Source organism: Myotis myotis, unplaced genomic scaffold, assembly GCF_014108235.1.
Source record: "Myotis myotis isolate mMyoMyo1 unplaced genomic scaffold, mMyoMyo1.p scaffold_m19_p_44, whole genome shotgun sequence".
NCBI lineage: Eukaryota > Metazoa > Chordata > Mammalia > Chiroptera > Vespertilionidae > Myotis > Myotis myotis.
In genome coordinates this window covers 739,104-763,263 of record NW_023416351.1, presented here as the reverse complement: position 1 = coordinate 763,263, position 24,160 = coordinate 739,104, and the positions used below count along the sequence as shown (strand labels likewise).

Here is a 24,160-nt window from a genome sequence, read left to right as displayed (position 1 = left end):
CTGTGAGGCCTGCAAGCCGCAGTCTCCCATGTGGTGAGTTCCGTTAGAGGAGCAGCTCTGAGGCCACGGGCATCACTTCCTAGAGAAGAGGGTTTGCACCCTCCCTGGCCCGGCAGCCAGCTCAGGTGTCAGGCCGCACCTCCACACATGGGGCCACGGTGGAGAGGCTCGGGGGCCTGGGGACGGCCGGCAAAGGACAGAGCAGCCTTCAGAACACACGCGTGGTGACACAGGCGATGGAAGCTTCTGGAGGGACCACAATCAGCCTGTGGAGGTCCGGCCTGGCCACGTGCCTGGGCCCGCCAGGTGCCGCTCTGAGCTCATCAGCATCTGCCGGGAGCTGTGCCTGGGACGGAGCGGGACTCACCTTGCCCCGCCTCCTCCCAGCACCAGGGCGATGGCGTTTCCCGTCAGCACCCGCGCCAGGCGGGAGAAGTCCGAGTGCCGGTCCGGGGGCCGCTGGAAGAGCCGCTCGTACATCTCCACCTGCAGAGGCGGACAGCGGGGCTCCTCGCCTCGGCTCTGCCCTCGGTCTGTCACCCAACCCGTCCGCACCTCAGCTGGACCCGCCAGCCCCAGGGCAGGTGCTCTGGGCGGGGACTCGGGAGTGTGGATGCAGCTCTCCGACGCTGTCCCCCGAGCGGCCAGCAGGCTGGGACGCCTGGCAGCCTCTGTGTCCCCCCGGCCCCCTCGCCGAGGCCACCCCGGGAAGAGGGCTCAAGGTCTGCACAGCTTCCGCCCGAGGCAGGAGGCTACGCCCCCGAGGCCCCCAGGACTCTCTGGAACCCCAGGCTCACGCCAGGCCGGGTCCTGCCTCCCGGGGGCACAGCAGCACCCGTGGCCCCAAACCCCGAGCCAGGCCCTGAGAGGGGCTCGCCGTGCTGCCCTCACCAGCCTGGGCAGGCTCCGCCTGGAGAAGACGCGGCGCGGGCAGCACAGGTGCAGGTGGCCGGAGCACCAGCCACGCATGTTGAGCCACTCGACGGTGCGGGCGGGCGCCGGGCCCTCCTCCCGGTGCAGCAGCACCAGCTGCTTCTGGGCGCGCACGGCCGTGCTCTCCAGCATCCGCTCCAGCTGCGGGGGCAGAGCTGCGGTCAGGGGACCTGAAGCCAGGACGGGGCTGCCCAGAGGCCTCACGCTGACCAGGCGGCGCCCAGGCTCTGACCAGCGGGGCTGCGGGGCTCGGCCCGGCTGTGAGGCTGTGCCCACGGCCCCTGGAACACAGGAACCTTCTCGGATGAGGGATTCTGCAAAGGCTCTCCCTGCGGGGAGCCCCACTCCCTGCAGAGCAGGAGCCCCAGCGGCCGCAGGGCCAGGGGTGGAGCTGAGGTGGGAGCCGCCTGGACAGAGGAAGGGACAGGCGAGGACGCCACTGAGGGGTGCTGAGTGGCTGCCTCCTGCCGTGAACGGAAGGTGCACACCCTGGGGTCCAGGTGGGTCCGTGTCAGGAAACAATGTCCCCGCCAGGGACGGGGGATGGGCAGGTGGGGGCTCACCAACTGGGAGGTTTCAAAATGGTCAAAACCAGGCACCGTGACACCGAAGTCAGGCCTGTGACCAGCTGCACACGCAGCAAGTGTGAGACATGGCAGAGGCGCCGACTGCACAGGATGCCACGGCGAGGGGCGGGGGGAGGCGGGGGGAGACGCTGAAACCACCACCAGGTAAAGGTCTGGGTGTGGGCGCCTTTACCCGCCCTGGAAACATCTCATTCAAAGGAGAGCAGCAGAGGGAGGGATCTGAGGAGAGCGTGGCTGCCCCAGCCTGACATGCCTGGCCTGCAGCCCCCACCCCACCCACAGCCCTGCCTGCAGCCCCCACCTCGCCCACACCGGGCTCCTGCTCGCCCAGGCCCACGATGAGGATGCAGTCGGCCTGTCGGATGCAGCGCTGGGTCCAGGGCGTGAGCGAGCTGTCCGCCTGGTAGAGCACGATCCGGTGGATGTCCTCCTGCTGCCCCAGCCAGCTGGACAGCCGGTACTCGTGAATGCTGCAGGCCGACATGGGCATGGGCATGGGGTGCAGGCAAGGGCTGAAGACATGGGGCGCAGACATATGGGGGTACAGACATGTGGAGATGCACCCAAGGGGGCACAGACATGGGGGGCACACATGTGGGGGTATAGACATGGGGCGCAGACATGTGGGGCTATAGATATGGGGTGCAGACATATGGAGATGCAGCCAAGGGGGGCACAGACATGGGCGCAGACATGTGGGGGTATAGACATGGGGCGCAGATATGTGGGGGATGCAGACATGGGGGTAAAGACATATGGGAGAGCAAACATGGAGACACAGACAGGTGGGGGATGCAGACATGTGGGGCATAGACATGGGGGGCAGACATGGGGCGCAGACATGGGGGGCAGGCCTCAGGGCACACACAGACACAGGCCGTTCCCAGGCTGTGCTCAGACCCGCGGGCAGGGCAGCCCGCTGTCCCCCTGCAGCCTGTACCTGTCCAGGGCGGCAGAGCCCAGGCGCTGTTTGATGTTGTCACTGGTCAGCAGCAGGACGGGGCCTGGGAACAGCACCTGGTGGTGGAAGCTGCCCGGCAGCCCCCCTCCGGGACAGCAGGGCTGACCACAGGGGCAGCCGGGCAGCCAGGAGCGGGAGGAGCAGCCCCTCCCTGAGCCACAGGAGCCTTGCGCCTTTCGACACGGAAGTGCCTGTGGCCTCGGGGGCCTCGGGACAGGTGCGCACACGGTGCGAAGTGGGAGGACTGTACCGCTCAGGGCTGCCCGGGGACAGGGGGCCTCTCTGAACCTCCGTCTCCTCGTCTACCCACAGAGTGGAGGCTCCGCAGCACAGAGGCTGAGTGCTGGGGCAGGGGAGGCATAAGCTCGTAAACGCAAGATAACGCGACACCCAAGCCCAGACCCGCCGGCTGGGCGTACAGTCAGTGCGCAGGCTTGCGAAGCACAGCTCCCCGCCGTGTCTGAGGTCAGCAAGGGCCTCCCGTCTACTGTGTCTTAGAGCCACAGACACAGCGGTCAGGGCCTGCTCCCCAGGAAGGCCAGGGCAAGACCGAGGGCGGGCTAGGGTTAGACTATCAGCCTAAACCTCCGCTCAGCAAAAATGCCCTTGAGGAGTGAGGGCGGCCTCCTCCAACATGGCCACCTGCCTTTCGGCAAAGGCGTCGCCATGGCTGCGGGCAGAGCTCGGTCTTTCTACTCGTCAGCGAGGGTTCTGGGTCGGCTGGAGACCCCAACAGGCAAAATAAATCTTGATTCCACCTCATATCAGAACCAGAACCAGGCCCAGATGGACAGTGTTAAAAGAACATCTTCATGATTTGGGGGCAAAACGTCTTAAGCAAAATGCAAAAGCAACAACAACACAGGAGAGAGTTGATGCATCGGTCTACGTTAGAGTGAAGGCCGTCTGTTCCTCAAAACACATCACTAAGATGAGAAAGGCACCGCCGAGAGGGAAGGCATCTGCAGTATCTGCACCCAAAAAGGAGCCGTGTGCAACCACAGGGAGAACCCCGCCCCGCCCCGCCCTCGCAGGAGGAGTGACAGCAGGCGAAGGGGGCGCCTGACGGCCAGTCACAAGCCAGCGCCTCCGTCAGGCGGAATGCAGGCTCCAGCCCTAGTGCAGCGCAGCACACTCACTACCACATGCGTGGGAAGACCGACACAGAACACGCGCTCTAGGCGCACAGGACACTCCAGGGCCGGCCCAGGTCGGGCCACAAAACGCGTCGAGTAAAACTTTAAAAGGCGAAATCGGCCAAAACCGGTTTGGCTCAGTGGATAGAGCGTCGGCCTGCGGACTGAAGGGTCCCAGGTTCGATTCCGGTCAGGGGCATGTACCTGGGTTGTGGGCACATCCCCGGTGGGAGATGTGCAGGAGGCAGCTGATCGATGTTTCTCTCTCATCGATGTTTCTGACTATCTCTCTCCCTTCCTCTCAGTAAAAATCAATAAAATGTATTTAAAAATAAAAAATAAAAAATAAATAAAAGGCGAAATTGTAGTGTCTTTCCTGATCACAAGGTGTGAAACAGGAACTCAGGAACAGCAGGAAAACTCGAAACATGTGGAAATAACCCGCTCACACCCCCGTGGGGAGAGCCGTCACGGGGAAGGGGGACAGTCGCGAGCCACGTGTAGAAGGAAACACAGGGTCCCAAACCCAGGGACCAGCAAGAGCAGCGCCGGGCGGGACGCAGCGCCGGGCGGGACACAGCGCCAACGTGACGTCACAAAGGCGGCCTCAGCCAGCAGCCCAGCTCCAGGCCTCCAGGAACGAGGAGAGAGTATTGACTAAACCCAGAGCTGACAGGAGGGAAGGAAAAATAAAGATCAGGACAGAGGTCACTAAAATAGAGACGCAGATAAACGCAAAAGCTGGTTCTTTGGAAGAATTAAAGCTGATGAGCCTTTAGCAAGTGAATAAAGAATAAAAAGATGCAAGTCGCTGAAACGAAAAGCGGTGGGACATCACTCTCCACAGAAACGCACGGGACTGTGAGCACCTGCACAGCAACAAGGTGGACGATCGAGATGAAACGGAGGAATTTCTGGAAACACAAGACCTACCAAGACCGATTCATGAAGAAACATGAAAAGATTGGATCAGTAATGACAATAACAATAACAGTAACCGAGAAAGGAGAGCCCTGGACGAGACAGCTTCGCTGGAGGTTCTATCAAACGTTTAAAGAAGAACTGACACCCTCCTCCTCAAACTCTTGTAAAACAATGGAGGAGGGCGCTTTCTCACTCACTCCGCGGCCAGCACTCCTGACGCCAAAGCCACAGGAGGCCACGTCAGCAGGAGAAAGCTGTAGACAATGACCTCCATCAACATCAACAGGAGGCCAGCGAGCCAGTCCAGCGGCCTGTTAAAGGCCTGACACACAGCCCCTGGAGTTTGTTCCCGGAATGCAAGGACGGCTCAACACAGGACTGTCCATCAAAGGACTCGTCACATTAACAGGACAAAGGGGAACACACCACCATTTCAGCTGATGCAGAAAAGGCACTGGCCAAAGTCAACCTCTTGGCACAACAAAAACCCTCAGTAAACTACGTGCAGAAAGCCTTCAACACACCGCAGGCCGCGCATGGACAGCTGGCAGCGACCCTCACACTCGGTGGACCCTGGGCTCCCCCAAGGCCAGGAGCAAGGTGGGGATGCCTGGTCCACCACCACTTCCCAACACAGCTCTGCTCAGCGCCATCAGGACCCGAATGGGTGCGACAGGCATCCGCACGAGAGGAAGCAGCGGCGACCTCCGTCGGTTCCACCCACATACACGCTCAGAAGCGGGCGGAATGAGCACCTTCCACAAGGCTGCAGGGTCCCGGCAGCACGCAGGCAGCGGGTCCCTCCCGCTATCAGTGAGCACTCTGAAGGGATTATACCATCACTCCACTGGCAGCAGCACCAAAGCCAGTCCGTACTTTGGAATAAACTTAACAAGGACTCGCCGTGAAACTATCGACGCTGCTGAGGAAAGTAAAGGTGCTCCTAAGTGGACGCGCGGCCGGGCTGCTGGGTGGGAAGAGTCGTCAGGTGTCAGCACCCAGAGCAATGGAGCCAGTGCACCCGCCAGACCGTCAGGCTCTCACAGAACTGGACACGCTCGTCCTAACTCCCAGGGGTCTCGGACCCTGAAGGGTCCAAACCACCTTGGAACCGCAAAGCTGAGCGCTCAGCCCTCCTGGTTTGACCACTTGCTGCAAAGCCGCCTCGTGAAGACCGTGAGGGCCGGCTCAGGACAGGCGTGGGGCCAGGGCCAGGGCCAGCGAGCTGGGATGAGCCTCGTGGACGTCGGTGCCAGCCCGCAGGGGCCGAGGCCGCACCACGGGGAGGGAGGCTCTTTGGCTGACCTCCACATGCAGAAGAAAACCAACCACTACCTCTAGGTCCCACTTCACACAAAAGCCAGTCCCCACGCAGACCACAGGTTTACACGCGAACAGGAGACGGAGGCCCACGGCAGGTGAAGAGGCCAGCGCCCCTGGGGCAGCCCAGCCCCAGCTCCTGGCGGCCCCGCAGCCCCGCAGCCCCCAGCCCCGGCGCCACCACGGCGCCCGCGGAAGCACCTGAGGGCCCAGTGGGGGAGGAGGGTGGGCTCACCAATGGCGCTGAGGGCGTGCTTGAGCTCCAGGGCGAAGGCGGTGAGGGGCACGTCCTCCGACACGGGCATGACGGCCACTGTGGACAGGTTGCTGGCCGGGTTCCCCGAGTCCCACTTGCTGCCGGTGGAGTGCAGCCCAAACTGGTGACCTGGAAGCGCGGGGTCGTGGGTTGGCCCGAGGGGTGGGCACCCCTGACTCTCTCCAGGTGTTACCAGTTGTTTCCGGAGGACATGCTGGCGCCAGCAGCCTGGGACGAGCCAGGCACCGGGACTCCTCCACCCTGCCTTCCCACTGGGACGCCAGGCCACTGCACCCACATCTCACACCAGGGCTCGGCCCCCAGGAGGGGAGCAGAGACGAATGCAAGAACCTTGGGGTCCCCTTCCTCCCGTCCTTCCCAGTGACCTCTGACGTCACAGTCCTCCGAGGGAGGGAGGAACAGGGGCCTGCTAGCTCTGTGCAGCTGTGTTGCCTCTAAGGCACGTGGGAGGGTCTGGTCCTGGCCACGGGGGAGGGGCGGGCAATCCCACGCTCATCAGGCACAGCCCTCAGAAGGGCACGGGGAGACCACCCTCCTGAGGCCACAGTCAGCAGTGGCCCTGCCCCTGCCAGCTCCAGGCAGGTGGGCTCCATCCCGCCCCTCCCCACTGCGTGCTGCCTCCAGGGAGATTCTCCCGGGGTCCCCAGCACTAAGCAGACACCCACAGTGAGTGTGAGGTGGACCCCAACTCTCTATGCCCTGAGCCAGCAGAGGCAGCACCCCCACTGAGGGGAGGTCAGACAGGGTGGAGAAGGGAGTCTCCAGGTCTGGGATGCAGCCCTGCCCCGCTGCGGGGGAGCTGGGCAGAGGGGTCTGAGGGCCCGGTGCAGGGGGGGCGGGAGGCCGAGCGCCCGCGGGGACTCACTGGTCGCAGGCCCCTGCTGCAGGCTGCCCAGGATCTTCTCCCCCAGCAGGTGGATCAGCCGGGTCACGACCTGGCGGAGAGCAGACCCCAACCCACACCTTTCAGCCAACAGGCCACGTCCCTGGGTCTGTGTCTCCCAAGGCGCCAGGCTGGACGCGCCAGGCCACGGGTGATGGTGGGCGTGACGAGAGCTCATGCCACCGCTCGGTCCCTCTGCCCAGGGTCTCCTTGTGTTCGTGCCCGCCCGTCAGTCACTCTGGGGGCGGCTGCTCTGGGTCCCCCGGGGGAAGCCCTGGCCGGGGGTGGCAGGGGCTGCCACACGGACCAGCAGCCTCCGCGCTGCACTCCCCTGCGGGGCAGAGCTTCCTGGCTGACCTGACTTTTAAGAATTCTGCGATGCACACGCACACACGTGTACATGTGTGTATTTACTCCTCACCCACAGGCATTCCCTCCACTGACTGTTAGGGAGAGTGGGAGAGAGTGGGAAAGATAGACAGAAACATCGACGTGAGAGAAACACGTCACACGTCAATGGGTTGCCTCCTGCATGCACCCCGACCAGGGCCCAGGCCAGGGAGCAGCCTGCAAGCAAGGTGGGTGCCCTTGACTGGAATCGAACCCGGGACCCTGCAGCCCACAGGCTGACGCTCTAGCCACTGAGCTACCCGGGCCGGGGCAGAACGCCGCGATTTAGCGGGGCTGCTCCACTCCCATCTCCCTGGCGGGAAGGACGGAAACTCCGATCCAACCCACACGACCTGCCAGTCTCTCCTAAACACTAAGCTGCCGCTGCAGTTTTGTAGTAAAAAAGGCACATTATCTGCAAACGTTATTTTACCCCTTTTCCAAACGCGCTGCAGTCTCAGCTGTTTAACTGTTTAGCCGGCGCTGTGTCCGGAAGCAGCAGCCTCCCCGGTGTAAAAAGTTCCATTCAGGGTGCATGTTAGGATCAGCTGGACCTGTTCGGACACCTGCCCCTGGCCGCCTGCTCAGGCACAGACCCTCACCTGCGGGTACCTGCGCTTGATGGACGTCAGGGCTCCTGCCGGCAGCTTGGCGAGCTCCGAGTCCCGGACCGCGTGCACTGTGGTCGCTCGGGGCTGGCGGGTGAGCGTCTCCACCTGAGAGAGAGGAGTGGGGTGCCGGCTGCACTGCTCACACCTGCTGCCCGGAGCCCAGGACAGAGGGCAGGGCGTGTGGCGGCGCTTCCCGCATGTGGGAGCCGGTGAGGACAGGAGGAAAGGCGCCCACCAGCTGCGCCGGGGAGGGCGCCTGAGCCAGGCCCCTGTTGGCACCAGGAAAAGGCCAGGTGGCTGCCCCCAAAGGTCTGGAGATTCCACCTTTGACCCTGGGATTCCACCTGTGCCACCGCCCGGCTGGGAGCGGGCACACCCGCCCCCAAAAATGGAAAACCACGGGGCGCACGCCCTCCTGATGCCACAGTGAGGGCTCCTCCCCGCACCCAGGGCAGCACCCAGTGGGACTGCACCCCGGCCCTACTGCGCCCAGCCCTACCACACCAATGAGGTCTCCACGGCCATACTCCCCGGCCAGGCGCTTCTTGAGGTCATCCTTGCGGATCACGGAGCGCAGCCGGCCGCTGAGCACGATGTAGGTGCAGTCCGACTTGTCCCCCTGCCTGCAGGGATGGGGCACTGGGAGCGGGCAGGGCACCGGCCAGGAGCCCGCGCACCCACACAGCAAAGGAAAGAGCCTTCTCACTGGGTCCTTTCGTTTGGGAAAATACAGTTGTTTTCCGTGAAAGACTACGTGCGCCAGCAGGTGACAGGCCTACGGTGACCCGTCAGCCAGTCAGCGTCCTAAGCGTCCTTGGTTCTGATTGACAGCTGACGAAACGTGGGCGCTGTGACCCAGTCTGCACTCAGCCCTCCCTCTGCCGGGACGCTGGGACACCGGGCCCACCAGCACCTGCACACGCTGCGCTGCTGGCACCGCGGGCCGTGCCAGGCGGGTGTGGATCTGCTGGGCGTCGTGTGCGCGAGCCCAGGCCCAGCCGGCCCAGCAGGTGAGCACAGGCCACGGGGACCCTGGGAGCCACGCCTGGAGCCTCCACCCTGAGCTCTGCCCCATCTCAGGACCCTCACGCAGCCCCGCACCCCTCGCCCGCACCCACCTGTACACGGCGCGCCCCGCCTCCACCTCCATCCAGTCCAGGGCGAAGTCGATCTGCCGCACGAAGGCTGACATGCGCTTCACGACCGTGTGTGCGACGCCCAGGACCACGGTCGGCTGCTTCCGCATGATCCTGCGGAGATGGCCCATCAGCAGGCCCCTGCCGCCAGGCCCGGCCCTCGAGAGGACACAGGACCTGCGCCCCACTTGTCAGACCACGACTCCCACTGAGGAGCACAGAGCACAGCCTCCATCTGCCCATCCACCCTTGCGCCCAGCCGCCGGCAGCCTCGGGGGAGCCCGTGAAGCCCCTCCCAGTGGCCACCCTCCCAGGGAGGTCCCTGGAGCACAGACACCACAAGGCCCATCGGCTGCGGCTGCAGGGCCCCGCCCCACGATGTGCCACAAAGATGGGGGGGGGGGGGCAGGGCATCCAGAGGCTTCGTGCGCACATGGTCCACCTGCCTCTCGGCTTCCCGTGTCACAGGCTGCTGAGAGCAGAAGCAGGCCCACTGCACTGTGGGGGCTCCGGAAGGCAGTGGGGAGGGGGGAGCACACAGCTCACGGCTGCACTGGCTGGACAGGGAGGCTCAGGACACAGCCCGAGCCGTGGGCAGATAGAGTGACAATCACAAAAGCAGGAGCCGAGCAAACTGGGGACCTGGGCTCTGCCGAGGCCGCGTGGAAGCCCCTGCACCGCCAGGGGACGCCCAGCACCCGCCGGCACTCGAGCTGGGACGCAGGAGCGAGGCTGGGGAGACAGGATTTGGTGCTTGAAGTCTGAGGGGACGAGGACCCTGGGGATAGCAGATGGGCACGGCTGCAGGTAGGGAGCTGCCGCATCAGGGACTCACGCAGTGAGCACACACACACTCAACATGGACACACACATGGGAGAACACACAGGACCAGGCCACGCGCCCCAGCGGCTGCTCCCACGTCGGGGCCTGGAGGGGCTGGTGTGTCGACCAGGGCGCCCAGTGGGTTCGCCTCGGCTCCAGGGCAGGGCCTGGGGCGCACGTGGGCATGGGCCCGGGGGGGACTCACTCGTAGAAGTGCGCCTTGGAGATGGACAGGAAGCTGCAGTCCCTGTTGGCCCTGATGGTGAAGATGAGGGGCTCGCCCGTGAGCACGGCCAGCTGGCCCACCATTTCCCCGGGCCGCGTCACGAACAGGCAGCTGTCCTCCTCGCTGTCGATCTTCCGCTGGTACACGTGGAGCAGCCCCGAGACCACGAAGACCACGTTCACATCCTGCCAGGCCAAGCCAGGCCAGGCGGTCAGCGCGGCCCAACAAGGCGCCCGCCCGCCCCCATCACAGGCATCCCAGGTCCGACCTTGACAAGGGAAACCACGCTTGTGCCAACCCCACCTTATCTGTCCGCACGAGGCCTCTCTCCAAACCTGCTCACCCTGCCCCCTGGACCTCGTCCCTGTGGTCTGGGCAGGAAGGGCCAGAGACCAAAATGGACTTGGCCAGTGTGGGCACAGGCCAGTGGGCAGCTGGGGGTCAGGCCGAGGGCGCAGAGGCCCTGGAGAGGGCTTCCCACAGGTGACCCAGACCCGGAGTGTGGGAGGCAAGCCAGCGCCTGCCTCCTGTGAGGACGGGGAAAGCCCTTCTTTCCTCCAAGGGGGACAAAAGCGAAGGGAGGGGTGGGAGTAGTGGGAGGGTGGGCACGTGCCTAGCCTGAGAGGACAAGCCTGGGAGAGCCCTCTGGGACAGGGATGAGGGACTTGCCCGTGTCCCGAGGGCTCCCACAGTGCAGGCACCGTGAGCGCCCCCTCGAAGCCAGGCCTCCTGCTCACCTGGTCTCCCTGCTTGGACACCACTGTGCCCCCCGGGACGTGCAGGAACGTCACGCGGCCGTCCAACAGCGAAGGGTCCTAGGAACAGAAATGGAGTCAGCAGAGGGAGCTTGGAGCAGCCAGTGCAAGCGGAGGCCGCCCTGGCACCCTGCCACCTGGCGCCACCGTGTGATGGCGCCCAGCAGACATCAGTGCGGCCCGCAGAGCGCCAGACGTGCAGCGGACACCTTGGCGACCTGAGGGACAGGGGACTCGAGCCGGCGTCTCGTGCAACGCATCCAACGCCCGCTGCTGTGGACCCAGTGCGCACAGAGCCCAGAGGGGCCGCGGGGGGGCAGTGGGAGGCCGGCCTGTAGCCCTGGCCGAGAAGATGTCTGTCCGGCCCTTCCTGGGACCCTGTGCACGTCATTCCGTTACTCCCTCTGCGGGAAGCCTCAGGAGGGCGTGGCAGGAGCCACCGGCGACAAGGCGGAGGAGATTCCCTGTGAAGCCGTGAGGACGCGGCTCCAAGACAGGCAGCAGGCTACAGGGCGTCGACGCGGCTCGGACAGCACGGCGGGTCCTGGCGCCGTGGATGGGGCAGCGCCCGGTCTGTGGGAGTCAGGTGGGGGGTGGGGGGCACCTACATCCAGCTTCATCAGGGTCAGCAGGTCCTTCTTGGCGGCACGGAAGATGGCGTCCGTCTTGGTGCTGGCGACGGTCTCGTCCAGGTCGCAGTCCGAGTAGTGGAAGACGGCAGAGGGCGTCTCTGCCACCAGCACGCTCTTCTTGGACTTGAGAGGCACGGACAGCGGTCAGAGGGGGCAGGGAGGGGGGTCGCGGTGGGGTCAGAGGGAGGGGGCAGGGAGGGGGGTCGCGGTGGGGTCAGAGGGAGGGGGCAGGGAGGGGGGTCACGGTGGGGTCAGAGGGAGGGGGCAGGGAAGGGGGTCGCCAGTGTGGGGAGGGAGAGCGTGGAGGGCACCGCTACCTTGCTGGCCGCGCTCCCGGGGCGCTCCTCGGCCCGCAGGGGCACCCTGGCGCGGTCACAGGCCATGCGCAGGTCCGAGGGGGCGCCTGCAGACAGGGAGACTCAGGGTCGTGCTGGCAGCCAGGGCCTGCGGACGGTGGGGAGCCTGTTCCCGAGTGAGGCCCCGGTGCTGGCAAGCCTTTCACACGGGCAGCGAGCGGCATTAGCCCATCTCGGCCCAGACACTCCCAGTTCAGCCGCTGGGCCTGCCTCCGGCCACCAGCACGAGCCGGGCGTCCCCCACAGACGCAGAGTCCCCGTCGCGTGTCAGGCTTGGGGAGGGCAGTGGGCTCCCGGAAGAGGCCCCGAGGGGAGGAGAGGCAGGCGGGGTGCTGCGGACCAGGTGGCGCCCACAGTCCTGTCCGCACTGAAAGCCTCCACCTCAGGTGGGGACAGGCGCCCTGCAGCGGGTCCAGCCGCGCCCGCCCCCGGACGCAGCCAGGCTCAGGGCACACGGAGGCGAGGCCGTCAGAGGGGCTGAGGGCTCAGAGGAAGCAGACGGAGAGCGGAGAGCGAGGGCTGCGCGTGGGGACACGCGGGAAAGCCCCGGGGGCGGGGCCGCACCGCCCTCCACGGCTCGGGAACAGCCTGCACCCGAAGGGAAAACAACAGACGGACTCTCACCAGGAACCGCACGGCCAGTTCCCATGAGTGTCTTCCAGGTTGTGTCTCATAGGAAATAAGTCTGTACAGCTACTGGCTTATGTGACTAAGATTCCAAAACGTTTAAAGCAACAGTTTACGCCCCAGCCGGTGGCTCAGGGAGTGCATCGGCCGGAGGACGGAAGGGTCCCGGCTTGTTCCATCAGGGCTCGACCCCTGGCCACCAACCAACATGTCTCTCACCGACGCTTGTCTCTCTGTCTCTCCTCCTCCCTCCCTCTCTCTCTAAAAATCACTGGAAAACCCTCGGGCGAGGATTAACAAAAAACAAGTAATAAAAATAAAAAGCAACAGCTTATAACTACTTTTCTCATCCTGGGATACCATGTATTCCAGTACTTACATTATTCTACTACAGCAGCGGTTCTCAACCTGTGGGTCGCGGCGACCCCTTTGGCGGCATATTTACATGACAATTCATAACAGCAGCAACATGACAGTGATGAAGTAGCAACGAAAATAATTGTATGGTTGGGTCACAACATGAGGAGCTGTATTTAAAGGGCCAGAAGGTTGAGAACCACTGTGCTACAATGTTAAGTACGTATCATATTTTGCCCCAACTGGTGTGGCTAAATGGTTAGAGTGTCCACCTATGAACCAGGTCCGGGTTCGATTCCCAGTCAGGGGACATGCCCAGTTACAGGCCCGATCCCCAGTGTGGGGCGTGCAGGAGGCAGCCGATCCATGATATCCATGACTCTCTCTCATCGGTGATGTTTCTCTCTCTCTCCCTTCCTCTCTGAAATCCGTAAAAGCATAATGTAAAGAACTAGTAAGCCAAGGCACTAGGACACCGTCTATTCTACAAACAAACCGACCCCAGGCCCCGTGGTAGGCATGCGCCCACCCCAGGCCGCCCGCCTGGGCTGCGTGTAGATGTAGGTGCCACGACCGCAGTGTGTAACCTTCAAGGCCAGGGGTGCCGGAGGGAGCCCGTGTGCGTGTGGCCTGTCCTCACCTGGGGGGGCCGCAGCGGCCTGGTCGCCCGCCTGGGCCTGGCCGAGGTCGTCCGCGATCTCCTCGTGGACGGAGGGCAGCGGGAAGGAGAGGCTCCTCTTCAGCAGCGGCCCGCCGGCGGCTGCCCGGCCGCCCCCGTGGTCTGCGGAGGGCGTGGTGAGGCGGGCCTCCGTCCCCACAGCAGCACGCGCCGCCGTCTCGGGGCCTCGCAGGCCACGTCCTCTGCACCTGCCCAGCCCACCACCTGTGCCCACCTGCCCAGGTGACTGATGCGCCAGGGACAGCCTTGGGCCCAGGCCCTGCTCTGCCCGACCCAGGGGCTTCCTGAACTGGCCGGCCTCTGGCTGCTGGCTGGGCCCCGTGAGGGCCAATTCCTGCCCAGAGGAAGCCACGGTGCCCTTTCCTCAGAGCCATCCCTCGGCGACGGTCCCGGGCACAGGTGCCAGCCCTGCGAGCGGCAGCGCCCCACCGTCCTCGGGCGCGTGGGTCACACCGCCCGCAGGAGGGACCCCAGCAACAGGCTGCACTGCACCGCACGCACCGTCAGCCACGTGCCTATCAAGTCCAGTGCGTCGCCTGGAGGGGACCCCTGGCCGAGGAGCCTCCACGGTTGGTTTCTCTCCCCAAACCTCAGCCCCTCCTGAGATCTCGGATGACCATGGTTGGGGCTCAGAGCGCAGAGCCTACCGCTCAACACCTTCTCCCCGGGCCAGACCCCAGCAGAGACGGGGAGACAGCGGTGGCCGAGGGCCAGTGTGGGGAGGAGGCCAGGACCAGGCGGAGTCTGTCCCGGGCTAGTACCTGGGTCGCAGGGCTCCTGGGGCCGCAGGGGCCGCTCCGTTCGCTCCTCGGGGCCACAGCTCATCTGCCTCTTGGCCTTTCCAGCAGCCACGCTGGCTACAGACACCAGGGGGATGGCCTGGCTCTCCTGGGACGTGAGCAAGAAGGGGCTGCCCTGAGCGTCTGGGCGCCCGGTCAGCGTGCACCCTCGGAGTGGGGCAGCCGGTTGGGGGGACTTGAAACCAGTTCCGTAAAAGGAGAGCTGGCTCGCTCAAGGCGACAGAGACCCAGCAAAAAAAAGGATCAAAATGGCCAGAAACCGTAACTCTTCATCAGATGAAAATAGCGTGGGAGCAGGAGGGCTTGGCCTGAGACCGCGCAGCACTGGAGAGGGCGAGGCGGGAGAGGCCCCGTGCGGGGTGCTGGGCTCGGACCGGGCCCCGGGCTCGCAGGGCTAGGTGGCCCCCAGGCTTGGGGACAGAGGGGTTCATGCGGGTCCCATCTACTTCCCGAGGACTCGGGGTGGGAGCTGGCGTAGCCCACCTCCCAGCCACCAGCTCACCGCCGGCCGGCCGACAGGAAGAGGGTCAAGGGCGCCCGGGGAAGGAGGAGACAGCCTCCATGACGGCCATCCCTTGGATGCGCCAGGTGACAGGAGCCGGGCTCAGACCCAGGACTCCTCATGGAGTGCAGGGTATACAGGCCACCGGCAGATGGTAGTGCAGCCAGGAGAGACCAGCCCGGCCTGGAGAGGAGCGCTCCTCCCAGCCTGGCCCCGCGGCTGCCCCCCACCCCCTAACCCCCGCCCCCCCGCACCCCCCTCCCGCCACTCACGGGGTTGAAGAGCTCCGTGGTCAGGCCCAGGTAGTTGTGCAGAGCCAGGAAGGTGACCCGCTGCAGCCGCACCATGATGATCTGGGCAACAGGGCCGCACGCCATGAGCCGCGAGCCCACCGGGGCCTCGCGGGCCGGAAACCACCCCCCATTTTGACAGTCTCCATGGTCGCCTAAGATGTCAGCACCGGGCGTGAGCTCTCTGCGTCATCTTTGTGAGTTTCCTATCCACTAAAACCGCTTCTAACAGGAACTTAAGACTCAGGAAGCTCTGGGGCTCGCGCAGGTCTGAGCCCCTCGGAGGCACAGGCGTTGGCTCTGACTGTGGAGCACACGTCGCAAGGCCCCCAGCCTCCTTCCCCCTGCCTGCACGGACTGGAGCCCGCGCGCCCGGGGAGCACCCACCTGCACCACCCTGACCAGGGTCTCCGGGTACTTCTCAAACACGCCCTGGAAGGCCACGGCGGGGAGCCTGAGCACGGTGGACGGGGCGGCGGCGCGGGCAGACACGGTCTTGTAGGGCGCGGTGTGGCCCTGCAACGACAGGCACGTCGGGGCTCCCCCAGCCTGGGGTTCGCACCCGGCTTTCAAGTCCCTGCTGCAACAGGCGCACCAGGCACCAGCCGAGGGCCTCCCGCAAGGCGCCTGGAGCCAGCGGCCCCCACGGAGCCTCGCCCATGTGCCAAGGAGGCGCTGCTCAGGAGGCTCCTGCCGCATGGCCCGGCTTGACGTTCGCGGAAGAGGGTCCCCTTTGGTGGCCCGCCCGCTCTGCCCAGCTAAGTCCCGTCACCTCTCCTCCCACCACTGTCCCTGCAACCGGCCAGCTCTCTTCTGTGCACATGAGGCCTGGCTCCTGTCCCTGGGACGACACACCGGGACGCGTCACGCTCTCAGGACGGCTAACTGCCCAGAACGGGGCAGTTCTCGAACCCCTGCTCCCAGGGCAGGACAGTCACGCAGGAAGCTGCTGTGGGCATTCGCATGGGCTTTAGGAGCCGGTGTTTCTCTCGCTGGCTCTCCACCAGCCGTGGACCCGCATACGCATCGCACCTGCCTGGTCCCCGCCCTGGCCCTGGTCGGGCATGGGTGGGAGGCAAGCATCGGTGTCTCTCTCCCTCCACCGCCCTCCCGCCCTCCCTCCCACTCTCTCTAAAACACAAGGGGGAAACGTCCAGGTCAGGGTTAACAAAGGAGGTGCCACTTCCGAGGAGAGGCTGAAATCGGTGCACCTGTCGCGTGACACAGGCGTGCGCGCTGACGAGCGTGGCTAACGTGCGGGAAGGTCTGGGTTATGGCGTGGACTCGACTCAGAAGGAAACTTTCGAGGGCGGGGGAGGCGAGGGGCAGAGCCGCAGCTGGCGCCCGGCACACACACTCATCCCTGCCTGCCTGCCTCCCGGCTGCCGAATGTTGGAACGTTCCACGATAAACGCTTAGAAACCCCAAGGTAACAGGCGATGCTGTGCCGTCACCAACTAGCCCAGCAAACACCTCTCAGACGGCTCACCAGCTGGGGCAGGAGTGTGAGGGGCTCAGCCTCCGTTGAGCGGGATGCCCCTGGGACCCAGGAGGACTGTCCTACAGACCGTACTTAAGCACACGAATTGACGCCCATACAAGGCCACCTGGTGACAGTGACCAGGAGGTGCCAGATGAGTCCCCCTGGGGCGCAGGGGACGTTTCCACCCGTGACGCTGCGGGCCTTTTGGGTCTTGGACCACGTGTGGGGGTGACCCAGTCCCAACACAGTTGTTTAAGAGTCACCCCATGGCCGTGAGCAACCAGCTCTGTGGAGACGCACGGCCACCGGGGCCCCGCCGTCTGTGGCCCACTGTCCTGGGCGGAGGCCCTGGCTGCCGGCTCGGGGAGCGGGCGGGGCACTCACGGTGATGACGTCCAGGATGCTGAGCAGACTGTGGACACTGTCCCCGGCCAGCACCTCTTTGACCGCCACCTCGGAGCCGTCCTGTGTGTGGGAGCAGAGCAGAGGGGTCCACTGGCGGGGGCTCGGCCAGCTGGGCAAGCCGGCCTCCACGGCCCGTCCGAGCGGCAGGGGCCACACCCGGGCAGACTTGCGGGACCAGAGCGATGCGCTCGAAAGCAGACGACGGGAAGTGTGAGAACAGGTAAGCTGCCCGGGTGACCGCCGTCCACCCACAGGGCCGCCCACACCCAAGGACAGGATCTACGTGTGCCTTTTTCCTCAAAGTCCTAAACCTTAAGAGTTTGCACTAACTTTTCAAGGGAAAAACTTAAGAAAATGTTAAGAGGGCAGACCTCCAGGAAACACACAGCAGGCGCCCTCCCCGGCCCTCGCACACCCCGAGGCCCCACCCTCGCGCCCGGGCTCTCACCGAGTCCTGGATGCAGACCTCCAGCCGCCCGTCCTGCACCACGTAGATGCTGGTGTCCGGCTCCCCCGGCCGGAACACGTGCTCCCCTTCCAGCAGCTGCATGAAGACCATGTGCTTGCAGAGTTCCAGGAACAGCGGCTTCTCAAAGTGGCCCAGGACCCTGCGAGACCGAAGGGCACATGGCGCCTTTGGGAAGGGGGGACGGCCTGGGAAGAGGTTGATGGGGCCCGGCCAGCCTCCCGCCCTCCCCTGCCGGACCCAGAGACCCAGCTCCCCCAGGGCTGCAGCCTGGAGTCCCCATCGGGACAGAAACGCCCCCAGCTGTTTTCAGCTCCAAGCTCCGTGGCTCCGGGACTCTGAACATGAGCCACACCCACCGCCAAGGCCAGGTGAGGGGCACCTCCCGGCCAGGGAAGGGGCTAGAAGAGCAGGGAAGGTCAGGGAGAGGCAGGGGGACCCGGACTTGCGACTCCCACACTCGCTCAGAGTGCCCTGCGGCAGGTGAGAGCGCTGGCACGCACGTAAACACAACAGCAAGACGGGTAAGGAGGCGCCTCCGACCGCCAGGCAGAGGCGGCAGGAGGGAGGCTCTGCTGACCCTCGGGGCCATGGAACAGGCCCCGCACGCGCGGCTCCTCACCGGACGTTCTTCAGCATGTACAGGACCTCCAGGGGCAGGTGCGAGTTCTTCACGTCGAACTCCGTGAGGTCGGCCTCTAGCAGGGAGGGCGGTGGCTCCTTGGGCTGCAGGGTCGGGTACTCCTTCTTGAAACGCAGGATCCTACAAAGCAGAGACGCGCCCTGAGCAGAGCCCGCAGCCGGGAGCTCAGCAGGGGCCCCTGGGAGAGCCCCAGTACCTCTTGGCCAAGGACAGCACCTTGGTCCTCTTCCTCACCCGCTGCCGGGGGGCGGCCGTGCTGCCCACAAGCGTGTGGGGGAGCGTGGTCACCTGCAGAGTGAACGGGGGGGCCACGTCACAACCCGAGACAGGCCAGACCCAGGTCTCGGCTTGGGGGTCAGTCCCAGCCCGCAGCTCCTGCCCTCAGCCAGCCAGGACGTGGGACCAACCTCAGTGCTCTGGACAGTGACCCCCACAGGCCAGTGCTGCCCACAGAGCGCCTGACCCCTCCCCCAGAGGAGGCATGGCCACCTCCTCCCACAGCCTCTGGAGCCTGCCCTGCCGCCTCCCTCCAGCCCGGCTCTGCACCATCGCCCGGGGCTGGAAAGCCCTTCCCCTTCCCCAGGGTCAGGCCAACGGGGCTGCCCCGGGCGACAAGGGCCCGTCCTGGCCCCTGGCTGTCCCTCAGCTCTCCCTCCCCGGGAGGTGTCAGGCCCAGGGTCTCAGCTGCGCGGTGGGTGTGGGCCCTGCCAGGCTACCTTCCTCATGATCTTCCGGCCGTAGAACATCACTTTGTCTCTCTTCCGGAACCTGTACTGGGGGGTGGGCTGCACCTGTCCTGCAAGGGAGCAGAGTGGCCGCCTGAGCCCCTCCCCCCTCAGTGCTGGGAGGAAGGGCAGCGAGCGTCCAGGCTGACACACCCACCGAGGGGACCCAGAGACGGAAGGCGGCCTGGACGGGACTGGAGAAAGTGTGGACAGACGCAGACCCTGTGGGGCCCAAGGGCTCAGCGCTGCCTGCACAGCCAGAGGTCTCCACCCAAAGAACCCAAAGCCGCGGGGGCGGGGGAGGGGCCTGATGGCCGCTCCCAGGAGCTCGGAACACGGGGCAAGTCACCGGACCTCCCCGTCCCTCCCAGAGCCGGAGTCGGTAGCCATGGACTCACGTTGCCGGTTAAGCCTCCTGCGCACAAGAAGGACGGCGATGCCCACAAGGGCCAGGGCCAGGAGGGCTCCGATCGCCATCCCCGTTAGCTGGGAGAGGGCAGAGAGCGCCCGTCAGCAAGGCTGAGGCCCGTCCCACCCGACCACAGGCAGAGCACGGGGGGCCCAGGGGCAGGAGGGCCGGGGCGCTGGTTACCATGGTAGACTGCGGCCGCTGCTCCATCACCAGCAGCCACCAGGACTGCAGGGCGGTGCCCAGGCAGACGCCAGCCTGGGGGAGAGCGCGGAGGTCAGGAAGGCAGGGCAGGCCCGGGTTCCAGGGCAGAGACCGCGCTCAGGGTCGGGGAGGGGACCCAGGGAGGCAGCGGACTTCCGGACGCTGAGGGCCTGGGCCCCTCTCAGGAGCGAGACCTGTGTCCACAGCCGCCCTCGGGCCTGCAGGGCAGGGCCGGCAGCCCGGCTGTGCTGATGGCAAACGCTCCACGCGCCATTAACGCATCTGAATCCTAAGCTCTCAGTCTGCGAGTCCAGAGGGGGCCCGCTGGCCGTGGGGGTGCAGAGGCCACCCCTCAGCACCCTCTGGTCACTGCCAGGACCTTGAGCTGCTGGTCCCCGGGCACTCAGGAGCCCAAGCGCCAGTGGTGCCGGGAAACCCCAGGAGCCACCTGGGCTTTGAGAAGCTCAGAGAAGGCTGCCAGCCTGCCGCCCGCCCCCCCCACGCTGCCCCTGGGGAAGAGCTAAGCTGCCTGCAGAAATCTGGGGGGCGGGGGGGGCGGGTGAGCCCTGGGGAGCGGCAGAGGCAGGGGCGGAGGATGCCGCCCCCCTGAGAAGGTGAGGAGGAAAAGGGGACCAGCACACAAGCCAGCTCGGCCCCGCCCCTCCCTGTCCGCAGGCCGCTCCCTGGGCAGAGGAGCAGGATGGCGCCGTCCATCCTTTCGAGCTCTGCACCAGCTCCTGCCTGACCCCCCAGAGCTGGCACCGGAGCCAGAAAACCACGGCACGGCCGGGCCCGCGGGACAGCACCGAGCAGAGCACTGACTCTGGGCCACAGGAAGCGTCCCGGAAACTCGACCTCTGCACCTCCTGGCCGGGACGGGGTGCTCAGACCCACGGCCACACCCCTCACGCCAAGCTCAGGACTGTCCAGAGCCCACGTGCAGTCCCGAGGTCCCGCACCTCAAACTCCCAACGCCTCACAGTGACGCTGAGACCGGGAACGACCCAGGGGAGGGAGACACAGGGCCACTGCCTCGCTCCGCAGGCCCCAGGGAGCTGGCCAGAGGCTGCGCGGACCCCGCACCCCCACCCCCGGTCCACAAAGCCCCGACCGGGAAACGCGAGCTCCCTACCTGCGGGCCGGCGTGCTCCTCCTGCTCCATGGCTGAAAGGGAAGCGAACAGTCCAGGTGAAAACGAGAAAGACGTTCCCACGAGGACGAGTGTCCCACCAACTCAGCCGCGTAGGAGAGCGAGCCTCCCGCCTTGCCCTGGGCTCCCTTCCGCGTGAAGCTAGGTTTTCAGCCCTGGCCCGAGGGCCCAGGTGGCTGGCACACGGCCCTGTGCACCAAAGGTCACCAGCTCGATCCCGGTGTGGGCACATGCCGGTGGCAGGCTCGGTCCCGCTCAAGCGCCAGCAGCGGGAGTGCTGGAGAGAGCCGGCCCATGTTTCTCTCTCCCCCCCCTTCCTCTCCCTAAAATCGTTAAAAACATATTTAAAAGGGTTTTTTGAAATTATGTTTTCAGCCCTAGCCAGTTTGGCTCAGTGGGTAGAGTGCCAGCCTGCAGACCCAAGGGTCCCGGGTTCGAGCCGATCAAGGGCATGTACCTGGGTCGCGGGCTCCTCCCCGGCCGGGGCCCAGGTCGGGGCTCCTGCAGGAGGCAGCCAGCTGATGTTTCTCTCTTCGCTGTTCCTGTCTGACTCCCCCTCTCGCGTCGAACAATCCACGGGAAATACCCTCGGGGAGGCCAACAAGACACACACAAGCTAAGGTAAACAAACAAGCCTGTTTTCACTGACAGGAAGGCCCAGACGGGGAAGGAGAGACGTCTCCCCGAAGAGGGGCTGCCTTTTCCGAAGCACCACGCCGCGCCCCTTGCCCTGAACAGCCCCCACGAGGCCGCCGGCACCTGGAACTGCAGCCCAGGCGCCCCCCACACACACACCCTCCCCCAGCCCTGCCCAGCCGGCAGGGCAGCCAGCAGCTGGCCCCATGCCTGCCCAGCCAGCGGCAGTTCCAAGCTGGCGCTGGGCAGAGGCCGGAGGGCACCCTCCCCAGAGGCCCGGGCTTGGGGACCTCTCCCCCCGCCGGCCCCGTGTGGCTGAGCCCTCAAGGGGGTGTGTTGGGTCCAGGGGGCCAGCCTCGCTCCCCTGGCCAGGTCTGGGGTCTTCGCCCTGCAGCTCCCAGGCCCCGCGGGAAAGTGGGAGCAAGGGAGGGTCTCTCTCTTCCAAAATCCCACCCAGAGGTCAGGGAGCCGGCAGGCGTGGGGTCAGGTGCCTTTGCTCCCGGGGTCCAATGTCCTGTGCCCTCCCCACCCCGCGGGAAACCCGTCGGAGTCCCCCAGGGCCAGCAGACCTGGACGCCCCCTGTGGCCGGCTACTGCCCTGACCAGGCCTCCCCACACCCGCCAGCACCTGCTGCCACTGCTCTGGGGCCAGAGGGGAGGGAGCCGGTGCAGAGCCGAGGGCCCTGGCATCAGGGTTGGGGGCCTGCAGAGCCCGGGTGAGGTTGGGGGGATACCAGGGTTGGGGTGTCCAGCGTTAGGGGTGTCAGGATTAGTGGGAATGGCAAATTAGGGGGTGTCTGAGCTGGCTGTGGAGGTTAGGGAACAGGAGTATTAACAGGCGTGAGATTCAGGGGGGCCATTGGGGTTGCGAGGGCACCAGGGTTAGGGAGGCGTCAGTTGGGGGTTTGCGGGGGTCGGGGTAAGGGGGCGTCAGTGTGACAAGGGCGTCAGGTTAGGGGGTGTCGGTGTTACCGTGGCTTCGGGGTTCAGGGGCCACGGGTAGGGGGCGTCGGTGTTACAGGGACATGGGTGTTAAGAGGGGCGTCGGTCGGGGCTTCATGGTTCCTGGGGTGTGAGGGGCGACGCGGTTAGGGCGCTGGTGTTAGAGCAGCAACACGGTTACGGGGCAGGAGCTGGGGGCGCCGGTGGGGGCACGGTCGGCGTCCGGCCCGAGGGGAGCGGCTGCGGCTCCCCGCAGCGGCCAGCGGCCGAGTGCGCCCGGCGCGGGTGGGGAACAGCGGCCGCCCCTCCCCGCGGGCCGGACGCCGGTCGCCGCTCGGGGCGCGCGGCGGCCACTCACCGAGCCCGCGCTCTCGCCGCCGCGCACCGACGCCGGCTCTCCCCGCGCATTGGCCGGGCGCCCTCCGGTCCCGCCCCCTCGCAGGGTCGCGGCTGCGCATTGGGCGCGGCGCAGCCAATCGGAGCGGCTCTTGCTGCGGCGCGGGGGGCGGGCGCCGGAAGCCGCTTCTAGCGCCGGAAGCGCGCCGCGGAGGGCCCGGGGCACACGAGGGCGGCGGCGGCGGCGGCGGCATGGGGCTCCTGGGCGCGGCGGCGCGCTGCGTGGTCCGCGGGGCCGACCGCATGAGCAAGTGGACGAGCAAGCGGGGCCCGCGCACCTTCTACAAGAGCCGCGGCGCCAAGGGCACCGGCCACCTCGCCCGCGGCGGCAAGTTCGTGCTCGTCCGGGAGCAGGTGCCCGAGCTGGTGGTGCCCGACCTGGCCGGCTTCAAGCTCAAGCCCTACGTCAACTACCGCGCGCCCGCGGGCACCGACACGCCCCTGACGGCCGAGCGGCTCTTCCGCGAGGCGGTGGCGCCCGCCATCGAGGAGGACTTCAGGGCCGGCACCTTCGACCCCGAGCGCCTGGAGAAGTACGGCTTCGAGCCCACGCAGGAGGGCAAGCTCTTCCAGCTGTACCCCAAGAACTTCCCGCGCTAGCCCGCCGCGCCCCCTACCCCCGGCGCCTCCGTCCCCGGCGCCCATTAAAGGCCGTGGCTTTCTCGGCGCGCGTTTGGCCTGTGGTCATTGGGAACGGAGGGTGGGGGTAGCGGCCCCGCGGGCGGTCTCCGCCCTTCACCCCCTGGTGGCCCGATCACGGGGTCCCGAGCGGCTCGGCGGGGTGGGGGCATGTCACGTGGAGGCGCCGCGCCCCTGGGCAAACCGAGGGTGAGGCGGGGACCGCGGGTCTCTGGTCACTTGGCTTCCTGTGTGCCCGGCGGCGACCCCAGGGCCCTGTGACCTTAGTGCTTGGTTGACCTTCAGTAACCTAAGCTCTGCAGGAGGTAAGCGCTTGTGGACATAAAGACCGGGGGAACAGAACAGTGGTCCGCAAACCGCGGCTCGCGAGACACATGCGGCTCTTTGGCCCCGTGAGTGTGGCTCTTCCACAAAATAACGTGTGGGCGCAGGCACAGTGCGATTGAAACTCCGAGGCCCACGCGGAGGTGGGTTTTCAGAAAGGAGATAGAAACAGGCGTGCAAGACGGGTTGGACGGGAGAGGTGGAAGGGGTCGACCTCAGCGAACGTACCTCAATCAGACTGAGGACGTTTTTAGCAAAGGCCAGCTTAGGGTAATCTAATTAAGTTAATAACAATGTCCCTGCCTAGATAGTTTAAGCTTAAAAAATTTTGCTCTCAAAAGGAATTTCAATCGTCCTGTTGATATTTGGCTCTGTTGACTAATGTGTTTGCCGGCCACTGGCCTAGAAGAGCCGAATACCTGACCGCCCGCGTGCTGAGTTGCATCATCAGAAAATAAACCAGAAGCCACGTTGCTGCTCAACACCCGCCTCCTCGGTAACGCTGGCCGTTTGGCGAGTCCAACAGTGGCCCC

General features: G+C 65.6%; 2 protein-coding genes across 11 annotated transcripts in view; one reads left to right on the top strand and one right to left on the bottom strand.

Moving 5' to 3' along the window:
* PNPLA7 (patatin like phospholipase domain containing 7) overlaps positions 1 to 23,181 on the bottom strand; it is a 29,569-nt gene extending 6,388 nt beyond the window's left edge. For 5 of the 10 annotated variants that reach the window (XR_004967237.1, XR_004967236.1, XM_036306879.1 and 2 more), the window contains exons 1-27: positions 22,627 to 23,181; positions 21,148 to 21,306; positions 20,673 to 20,704; positions 19,520 to 19,594; positions 19,326 to 19,413; positions 18,919 to 18,998; positions 18,399 to 18,490; positions 18,182 to 18,322; positions 17,542 to 17,701; positions 17,073 to 17,153; positions 15,593 to 15,721; positions 15,188 to 15,268; positions 14,375 to 14,501; positions 13,575 to 13,715; positions 11,912 to 11,997; positions 11,571 to 11,717; positions 10,945 to 11,022; positions 10,187 to 10,392; positions 9,141 to 9,272; positions 8,522 to 8,645; positions 8,014 to 8,127; positions 7,004 to 7,073; positions 6,097 to 6,246; positions 2,461 to 2,524; positions 1,822 to 1,990; positions 892 to 1,074; positions 368 to 486 (exon numbers count right to left, since the gene is read on the bottom strand). Coding sequence is in view for 8 of the 10 variants with exons in the window: in XM_036306879.1 (XP_036162772.1) it covers positions 368 to 486; positions 892 to 1,074; positions 1,822 to 1,990; positions 2,461 to 2,524; positions 6,097 to 6,246; positions 7,004 to 7,073; positions 8,014 to 8,127; positions 8,522 to 8,645; positions 9,141 to 9,272; positions 10,187 to 10,392; positions 10,945 to 11,022; positions 11,571 to 11,717; positions 11,912 to 11,997; positions 13,575 to 13,715; positions 14,375 to 14,501; positions 15,188 to 15,268; positions 15,593 to 15,721; positions 17,073 to 17,153; positions 17,542 to 17,701; positions 18,182 to 18,322; positions 18,399 to 18,490; positions 18,919 to 18,998; positions 19,326 to 19,413; positions 19,520 to 19,594; positions 20,673 to 20,704; positions 21,148 to 21,306; positions 22,627 to 22,909 (3,311 nt within the window). In the remaining 2 variants the exon portion in view is untranslated. The other 5 variants (XM_036306884.1, XM_036306883.1, XM_036306882.1 and 2 more) reach the window with 5 other exon arrangements.
* MRPL41 (mitochondrial ribosomal protein L41) lies at positions 22,908 to 23,264 on the top strand. The gene has a single exon (XM_036306847.1). It carries the CDS (start codon positions 22,908 to 22,910, stop codon positions 23,262 to 23,264), a length of 357 nt encoding a protein of 118 aa, XP_036162740.1.
* Positions 23,265 to 24,160: the final 896 nt, after the last annotated feature.

What these genes read in the sequence shown, in the direction of transcription:
- MRPL41 (XM_036306847.1), top strand. Translation starts at nt 22,908, where the DNA reads ATGAGCAAGTGGACGAGCAAGCGGGGCCCGCGCACCTTCTACAAGAGC.